Source organism: Pelmatolapia mariae, linkage group LG8, assembly GCF_036321145.2.
Source record: "Pelmatolapia mariae isolate MD_Pm_ZW linkage group LG8, Pm_UMD_F_2, whole genome shotgun sequence".
NCBI lineage: Eukaryota > Metazoa > Chordata > Actinopteri > Cichliformes > Cichlidae > Pelmatolapia > Pelmatolapia mariae.
In genome coordinates this window covers 10,540,113-10,549,264 of record NC_086234.1, presented here as the reverse complement: position 1 = coordinate 10,549,264, position 9,152 = coordinate 10,540,113, and the positions used below count along the sequence as shown (strand labels likewise).

General features: G+C 41.7%; 2 protein-coding genes across 2 annotated transcripts; both read left to right on the top strand.

Annotated features, from left to right (window-relative positions):
- Positions 1-1,885: 1,885 nt before the first annotated feature.
- Positions 1,886-3,345, top strand: LOC134633215 (NAD(P)H dehydrogenase [quinone] 1-like). The gene is made up of 6 exons (XM_063482090.1): positions 1,886-2,107; positions 2,207-2,371; positions 2,447-2,577; positions 2,650-2,757; positions 2,833-2,934; positions 3,011-3,345. Exons 1-6 carry the CDS (start codon positions 2,104-2,106, stop codon positions 3,305-3,307), a joined length of 807 nt encoding a protein of 268 aa, XP_063338160.1. The 5' UTR covers positions 1,886-2,103; the 3' UTR covers positions 3,308-3,345.
- Positions 3,346-7,706: 4,361 nt separating this feature from the next.
- LOC134633492 (ribosyldihydronicotinamide dehydrogenase [quinone]-like) lies at positions 7,707-8,977 on the top strand. Its single transcript, XM_063482325.1, has 6 exons — positions 7,707-7,710; positions 7,879-8,043; positions 8,117-8,244; positions 8,320-8,427; positions 8,503-8,604; positions 8,681-8,977. The coding sequence occupies exons 1-6, from the start codon at positions 7,707-7,709 to the stop codon at positions 8,975-8,977; spliced, it is 804 nt and encodes a 267-aa protein (XP_063338395.1).
- The last annotated feature ends 175 nt before the right edge of the window (positions 8,978-9,152 follow it).

The window sequence follows — 9,152 nt, the reverse complement described above, 5'->3', positions numbered from 1 at the left end:
AGTAACGCCTGTGAGCCAAATGCTCAGTTTCACACAGTTTTTCCTACTCGTACTGTGACAACAGAAGTCCCACCCACCTGTTGTTCAAACCTGTTTACGAGGGGTATCCAATTAGAATTAGATAGCTTACATGGAGCGGCGACACAGTTAAACAACTTGTTTCACTCAGAGGACAAAGCAAGGCCTGCAAAAAGGATCAAATAAATATAAATAAGGATTATTTTGAGCTGTTTTTATTAAAAGGTACTTTAGGAGTGCCCAGGAATAGAAATACGGACTACAAATGAATAGAACAGATCCTCTTTAATATGGTCATGAAACTTGTAATTTCTCTCTCTCTCTATATATATATGTCATAACATAAGAAAATGCATAACAGGCCCTCTTAAAAACAACAATAAAAACAACAGAAAATGTGTATAATTCTACCCAAGAAACTATGTTACTCATGATGAATCTGCTTGAAGTATAATGAGGCAGAGAAATTAAGAGCCAGCTTACATCAAACAACATAAACCTCCCACATAAACCGCTGTATAATATATTGTATATCTCATTACATCACTGTAAATTGAACTCATCTTCTTTCTATGGCCAGTTCTACCTACCTATCCCAAACATGGGTACTAAAGCACTTCCTTTGCAGCAGAAAAGGGCATGGATCCGTCACTTTTCCCTCAAGGCTGTGATGTCCCGGCAACTTTTTGAGGCATAAAAATACATGCGGTTTTGCCAGCAGCTGTTTGCTATGTGCTAACATCCTCTGCTTTTTGTTCTTTAAAGCTAACGCTTGCATTTTTACTGATTTCAAACCTCTCTCCCCCTGCTGTACCGCCAAATTGCCTCAAAAAGCTGCCCGCCAGCGCATCCGGCCTCAAGGTGTGTTTATTCTGAGTTTTAGAACTGGCATTGCCGCCGCATGTCTTTGAGGTGAGAGCCTCAGCTGACCGATGGGTCACTTGATTTCTTCTTTCAGTCAGAATGTTTATGTTAGTGTTTCCTGTATGTCATGTGTTGAACTATGAATATGCTGAGACCAATAAAAGAGAAAAACAACGCAGTGCCAGATAATGGTGTCCATTGTCAGAGAGAGTCATTTGGTGGTGTTATACACTCACATTCTGCCTTGTCTACCAGCCGCCTACTCCATCTCTCTGCCTCTGTGTGTCTGTTTGTGTTGTTCTCGAGAGGGGGGGGTTGTATGTGATAGATGGGGCCTCATACACACTGTGGCCTGCGTGAGGTTGCCATAATATACCCCCACAAAATATGGCAATTTGACACAGTGGTGAAGAATGAGGAGTGTTTTCAGAATATAAATCATGTTAGTGGGAGCATGCAGCTTTCTTTGAGAGACTTCACTGTGTGTACATGTGCACGCTTTGTTGCACCCCCGTTGTTCTGTTTAAAAAGGTTTTAAACCTGCAGCTTATGCTCCCCCCACAGCCTGCAGCTAGAGAAGAATGACCACAGTTAACTGTTGCGATTGTTTTGATGGTTTCTCAACCTATGTTTTCTATGCGATCTGTAGCAGATTGAACTTGACATGTTATAATTTGCTTTTCCAGCTACAGGCATGAAGGATTTAGTAATAATATTTTACGGCTGCTTTCATAATATCTGTAATAGCTACAAACTTTTATCTTGCCGCTAATTTTGCAAAAGTATATAGATTAACAAAGATCATTCCCCTGTTTAATTGCTTAGCTCCTCGTTTCAACATCTAATAGAATTAATTAACCCTTAGATAACATTCATGTCATGGTGACGACATCAGTTTCTCTGAAAGATGATTCATTTTCATGTCTTTTAAATGACAGACATTGAAAAACTAATTTTAATCATCTTGTAGGAGTGACGCATGCTTGGTGTCCATACAGTTAAAAGACAAAAAGATCTGAAGATGAGAGGCCTTAGAGAAAATCCCCCACTTCCAGCTGGCAGAGTGATGACTCTGATTGCTGATTGACTGCACCTGGTTGAAGCAGAGCCCATTGGGTGTATAAAACCTGGATACTGAGCTTTACACCAGTAGCAGCTTTTCCCATTGTAGTACTATTGACTTGTGAGCATCATCAGTCACAGCGGAGCACTTGTGTCAGAATGTGTAAGTATTTTTGATGGTTGTCTTTTATTTTCAGTGCTTTAATGAACTGGTTCTGATCTAATGGGCACTTTGTGTTATCTATTCTCTTTGACTTTTCAGCCAAGAAAGTGCTGATTGTGTATGCCCATGAGAGCTCTGCCTCTTTCAGTGCTGCTGCCAAAGATGCTGCTGTGGCAGCTCTGACTGCTCAAGGCTGCACTGTAGAGGTGTCTGACCTGTACGCCATGAAGTTCAAAGCTGCTGCTACTACTGAGGACATCACTGGTACATGAATATCATGCAGGTATTAAAACATCTTTGCTTTGTTCATCAGATACAAACACTAGATTTTTGTTGCAGGTGGCGTGAAGAATGCTGAGAACTTCTGCTATGCAAAGGAGATCAAATTGGCATCAGAGGAGGGCCGACTTGCAGATGACATCAAAAAAGAGCAGGAGAAGCTCAAGGAGGCAGACCTCGTCATCTTTCAGGTAGTGTCTGACCGGCAATGTCTTTGTGATCAGGTGTCCACATCAAAATGACCATTAAACCTGTGTTCCCAGTTCCCCATGTACTGGTCATCTGTTCCTGCAATCATGAAGGGGTGGATGGATCGGGTGTTGGGCTTTGCCTACGCACAGGAGAAGCGGTACAGTGAGGGGATCTTCAAGGTGAGAGCTCCACCAACATGTCTGTGTTCAGGCTGTGTCCTCTCCCTCTTTGCTCACTCCTTGCTCTCTGTACAGGACAAGAAAGCCATGCTGTCCTTCACCACTGACTGTCCTGAATCTGTGTACAGTGACACTGGCATCAATGGTGACATCAATGTCACACTGTGGCCACTGCAGGTGAGGTCTCACTATAAACAGAGCCAAGCATTAAATGATCTGTCATGTGGTAACAGCTGCTCCTCCCTGTGTGCAGAACGGGATCCTGAACTACTGTGGCTTCCAGGTTTTTGCCCCTCAGATCTTCTGGGATCCTGCTGCTGGTTCTCCTGACTCTCGCAGCTCCATGCTGGAGGGCTGGCGCACACGACTGCAAAACCTCTGTGGGGAAGCCACTGTGTACTTTGCTCCCTTGGACCACTTTGACAAGGAGAAGGGTTTCCTGAAGCCTGAGGTCAAAGAGAAATATGCCAGCAGAGAATGTGGCCTCACAGTGGGGATCCACATGGGCAAGCCACTGCCAGCCAACAGCCAGACCAAGGCCGGGGTCTGACAATGGAGTGGGTCCATGTAATGTCTTAAAATGTGCTGCAATAAAAAGCCTGCTTTATTCTGATTTTTGAGCATAGTCTATTAATGAATCACTGCTCTCAAGTTGTAACTGGATAATGTGTGTAAAGTGGTTTTGAGTTCAGTAATTTGGACACTACTACTGCACAATGACTTAAAGTAACTTGCCACCTACAAGTATTCACTGACGACCCTGCATAGCAAGTTAGTATAGAGACTACTTCTATGGAGATGCCTGTTCTTATTCAGGCTGACCTGATTAGTCTGATGCATCATTGATTTATATTCATCACTTGACACAAGTTGCCACCGAACACGTGTTATTGTGCTGACCAGTCTGCGCGACTAAGTGGGTTGGTGCAATTGGTGGCTGCACTGGCTTTTGTCCGTTTGACAAAGCCAGTGACTTTTTCTGGCTTTGTCAAACAGACTTGATTAGTCTTCTACAATATGCTATTTGCAACAAAATCGGAATACTGGGTTATAGTTTGAGAGCTAATCACCATGCTGAGGTCAAGAAAATCCTAGAAACGGACTCCTTTACTGCACAGAATTGAATAACCTGGGCACAGTCCCCAACTCAAACTACTAATGGGAGTAGACCCATTTCCATAATGAGTATGCAGTCCTAACCTTTGAACCGTGTTTATACAAGCCCATGCATATCTGAATCTAAAACTGGCACTACCCCCAGTGCTGTAAGTGGAAATGTTAAATGCTGACTTAAATAGATTTATGACAGGGAAACAACTTGTCTGAAGCTCCAGTGGCGCAATCGGTTAGCGCGCGCGGTACTTGTATAACAGTATTCAGCAGAGCAATGCCGAGGTTGTGAGCCTGACCCTCAACTGATGATAAAAGGTTAAAAGTTCATGATGATAAAAAAAGCCTTTTTGGACTACTGCCACCCGCATAAGCAGAGATTGTTACAGCAGTGTGCACACCACAATGATCAAAATATGCAGAGTAATTAGACAATGTAGTTTCATACCATGAACGCTTTGTTACAGAACTATTTTATTTTAATTATCCTGTATTGTTAATACATCTGACTTTGTTTTTTACAACAAAAAAAGCCAGAATATATGTTGATCATAGCTAAAGTATTATGATGACTTTAGCTGTGTATAACTTAGCCTCATTAATGTCTAGCATTCCCTGCCCACTGCTGGCATATGTTAAGATTCAATCTGTATTCCAGAGCCTACAGAGTAGTATACCGACTCCATTTATGAGTGGAGACACCCATGAGAGCTGCCGGAGGCCTCACAGGACTCTTAAGTCCTGCCACCTGTGCCAGTAATTTAGCACTTTTTTGACTTTTCTTTTCAACTGTAAAACTAACGTTGACATATTTCTAACTCTCTGTCACTGCTAGCAGCTAACATGGTCATGCTAATATGCTCCCTAGCTGAGTCACTCCCAGCATCAACAGTAAAGTTTAAAGTTTTAATTACATGTGTCTAGCAAACCAGACCTTAAACATTGGCATACAGTATATTTTCTCTTATATCTCATACATAATCCTCGAAAGTGTTTTTGTCAGAGCATTGACTCCACTGACTCTCAACCTACTTTAGTGACTAAAACAACCAAGTGGTGTTTGGGGCTGATAACATTCAAAGTGTGCAATTTTATGCAGGAATACTTTTGTAAATGGCTTTATTTATGGTAGCTAGAGCAGATATTTGAAAGATTTTGGAACATCTTGAACCACCCCTTTTTTTTAATTTATATAAGGGGTGGTTAGGAAAATAGGAAATCAGTGGAGCTACTTACTGAAATGTGTGCAAACTTACATGGAAATACAGTACATGAGGCAAAAACAGAGCATGTACAATTTTAACAAACTTGGCAATATTTGTATGATACCTTTATTCTGAACTCTCTTTGGAAAGCTTTCTTGTTATTTCTATAATAGTTTTGGGAATAATTCTCCAGGTCACTTGGAGGTCACACCAAAGCTTTTCTTTTCATGTTAGCTGCCTTTTTTTCTTTTCTCTTTGATGATGATCCCACACTGCTTCAGTAATGTTGAGTTTTGGGCTCTGGGGATGCTAATCAATGACTGATAGTGTTCCAGTGTGTGTTTTTCTATCCAGGTCTGCGTTGCTTCATTGGCAATGTGTTTGGGATCATTGTTATGGTGAAAAATGTTGCCAGTCTGAAGTTTCCAGATTTTATATCATTGTGGATCCAAACATCACTGTCAGAAAAGCAGCCCCAGACCATGACACTGATGTGGCATCCACCATGTTTTACAGGTGGCCATGGATACTCACTGTTCACCATTCTCCTGACCTCATATTGACAATAACGTGAATAAAATTTTCACATTTGGATTCATCACTCCATGAGACCCAATACCACTGATGTTTCACTTCAGTTTCTGTGTAATTTGGCATACCTCAACCTTTTCTCCCCATTTGGGGAAAGACAGCTAGCCATCCACTGAGAACATTTCTGATGAGCCTTCAGTGAACAGTAGATGGTTCAGCTAAAGGGCCTGATGCATCTCTCAGGTTCTGTATCAGGTCTTTGCTTTTCCCCCTATTTCTTAGGGATTTCAGATACTTTCCATCTGCTTTTCACTACTTCTGCCACTTCTTCTTTTGTGCTCCACTATCCAGTTTCCCTCATTTTTTAAGGACACTTCCTAATATATGACTAAGATAAGCTCTTGGCTAGTAGCTATTTGAGAATCACCTTTTTGGTAAAAAATAAAATTTCTAGCTGTCAAACTCTGTTATCTTTGGCATTTTTCATAGATTCAGATGAAGAAACTGGAACTAATTATGTGTTTGGGCAACAGGCTGCTAGTAACAAAGTGCCTAAATATACAATTTATTGTTGTTTCTTTGCCAAGTTGTCCATTATGTGTAGACACAACACTGGTTCATCCTTTGAGTTAGGCATCCATTATATGGAACCACTAACCTGAAGATAATGTCCAAAGAATTAGACACAAACAACTGACTTTAGCAAAAAGTCATTTTGCTAAAGACCACTTTGAAAAATTACAACAGAGTCTGGCTCCTTGGAAGCAAAATATATTGCTGTTGGTGGAGGGGTGTTGGTCAATTACACTGTTTTCGTCTCTCCTTTGAGGACTGAGTTATGGCCTGAAGGTTTGTGCAGGTTTGTGCAGCAGCAGTTCTTGCTACTCCAAATTTGTCAGCCATTGTTCCCTTGTACTGTAGAGCTCAGAAGTAGACAATTATAAGAAAATCAAAGGATCATAAATGAGCACACAACTTTGACACAAAGAAGGTGAAAATATAACAGTGGCACATATAAATAAACTGACTTTATAAATGATAAATGTCAGATACTTAAAAGCCGTCTTATCTCGTCTAACTTTCTTTTCACTGAGACAGTAACTGAGGGCAACCCTGTGAAAGAAAACACATACATTGTTTTGAAGTAGAACATATATGCTTAAGGCCACTTCTATGAGTTGTTCAGTGTGTTCAGTGGTCTGCTGCTGCTTCTTCTTCTTCTTCTTGCTTGGTGCTTTATCACAGCTGGCATCCAGGACAATGCAGTACTGCCTCCTGTAGGATTCTCCAGTCATTTAACATTACTAACCATTCTGCTTCTAGATGCTCTTATTTAGTCCGGTCACGAAAAGATAACTCCATAGTGCTTCCATTGATTCAGTCTACATAATTTTGTAACATTTCTTTCCCTAATGAATTTCCTACATCACAGAAGAATGTGCTTAACTGTCTCAATCTAATGGCATTGTTCACAGAGACCAAATGAATGTTCTGTTATGAATAAAGTATTATTGAGGTTGCTGTGCCCACTCTGGATTCTACTCAACATGGCTTGGTCTCTTCTACTGGTCCTTTGATACAGTATGGTGCCAGTTTTATTTAGTAATGAATACAAATGCCTTCCCCTTGTACTGTTTTCCCAATTAAGTTGCCACTGCTTTTTTTTTTTATCTGTTTCCATACAATACTTTTCACTTCTGACTTTGATCATTTTACTTTGCATTTAACATGATTTTTTTTTTTAATTGCACCTTTTGCCAATTTGCTTTAAACTATGAAGTACAATCCAGTTCCTGTGTTCTGCCAGGTAATTGTATATTTGCATTTCTCAAGGTAAGACACCTGTTGCAATACTAATACCAATACTAATACTAATAATACTATTAGCTGATATCGAGCCAATTCAGTGGTACTCAGAGCCAGCCATCAATCAGCCAACTGTCTGATTGATGACCCTGATTGCTGATGGACAGCACCTGAAGTAACGAGAGCTAGAAGGTATATAAAACCACCATGCCAAGCCTTCCACTAGTAGCAGCTATCTCCAACAACTTACTTGCCACTTGCAAAGCTGATCAGTCATAGTCAGGTACTTGCTTCGAAATGGGTAAGTATCTCTTTTTATCCCTCCCCCATTCTTCTCTGTTGTCATGATTGCTGGTATTGTTATTTAAATTAAACATTGGAAGTTGTAATAGTTTTTTTTTTTCATAGAGTGTGATTTAAAATATTCTTGACCTAGTAGGAATTTAATCTATTCTCCTTGGCTTTGCAGCCAAGAAAGTGCTGATTGTGTATGCCCATGAGAGCCCTACCTCTTTCAATGCTGCTGCCAAAGATGCTGCTGTGGCAGTTCTGACTGCTCAAGGCTGCACTGTAGAGGTGTCTGACCTGTACGCCATGAAGTTCAAAGCTGCTGCTACTACTGAGGACATCACTGGTATATAAATATCCTGCAGGTATAGCAATGCTTTGATTGCTCTTCAGATGCAAACGCTAGATTTTTGTTGCAGGTGGCGTGAAGAATGCAGAGGGATGCTATGCAGATGAGATTAAATTGGCATGGGAGGAAGGCAAACTTGCAGATGACATCAAAAAAGAGCAGGAGAAGCTGAAGGAGGCAGACCTTGTCATCTTTCAGGTAGTGTCTGACTGGAAGTGTCTTTGTGGTCAGCTGAAGGGTGACATCAAATGACCATGAAACCTGTGTTCCCAGTTCCCCATGTACTGGTCATCTGTTCCTGCAATCATGAAGGGGTGGATGGATCGGGTGTTGGGCTTTGCCTACGCACAGGAGAAGCGGTACAGTGAGGGGATCTTCAAGGTGAGAGCTCCACCAACATGTCTGTGTTCAGGCTGTGTCCTCTCCCTCTTTGCTCACTCCTTGCTCTCTGTACAGGACAAGAAAGCCATGCTGTCCTTCACCACTGACTGTCCTGAATCTGTGTACAGTGACACTGGCATCAATGGTGACATCAACGTCACACTGTGGCCACTGCAGGTGAGGTCTCACTATAAACAGAGCCAAGCATTAAATGATCCTTCATGTGGTAACAGCTGCTCCTCCCTGTGTGCAGAACGGGATCCTGAACTACTGTGGCTTCCAGGTTTTTGCCCCTCAGATCTTCTGGGATCCTGCTGCTGGTTCTCCTGACTCTCGCAGCTCCATGCTGGAGGGCTGGCGCACACGACTGCAAAACCTCTGTGGGGAAGCACCTGTGTACTTTGCTCCCTTGGACTACTTTGACAAGGAGAAGGGTTTCCTGAAGCCTGAGGTCAAAGAGAAATATGCCAGCAGAGAATGTGGCCTCACAGTGGGGATCCACATGGGCAAGCCACTGCCAGCCAACAGCCAGACCAAGGCTGGGGTCTGATGATGGAATAGATCATGTAATGTCTTGGTCTTAAAATGTGTGCTGCAATAAAAAGGCTGCTTTATTGTAACTTCAGTTTGAGCAATGAGTTTTAAATGCACCACTTGGTTTCATACAGTTCAACCATCAACAAAATGGTACATATACAGAGTTCTCTATGTAGGCTTTCAAGACT

Bases quoted from the DNA above. Each gene is read 5' to 3' on its own strand.
- LOC134633215 (XM_063482090.1), top strand. The intron at 2,372-2,446 runs GTACATGAATAT...TTTTTGTTGCAG, and splicing joins TACTACTGAGGACATCACTG to GTGGCGTGAAGAATGCTGAG. The intron at 2,935-3,010 runs GTGAGGTCTCAC...CCCTGTGTGCAG, and splicing joins TCACACTGTGGCCACTGCAG to AACGGGATCCTGAACTACTG.
- LOC134633492 (XM_063482325.1), top strand. The intron at 8,245-8,319 runs GTAGTGTCTGAC...CTGTGTTCCCAG, and splicing joins CAGACCTTGTCATCTTTCAG to TTCCCCATGTACTGGTCATC. The intron at 8,605-8,680 runs GTGAGGTCTCAC...CCCTGTGTGCAG, and splicing joins TCACACTGTGGCCACTGCAG to AACGGGATCCTGAACTACTG.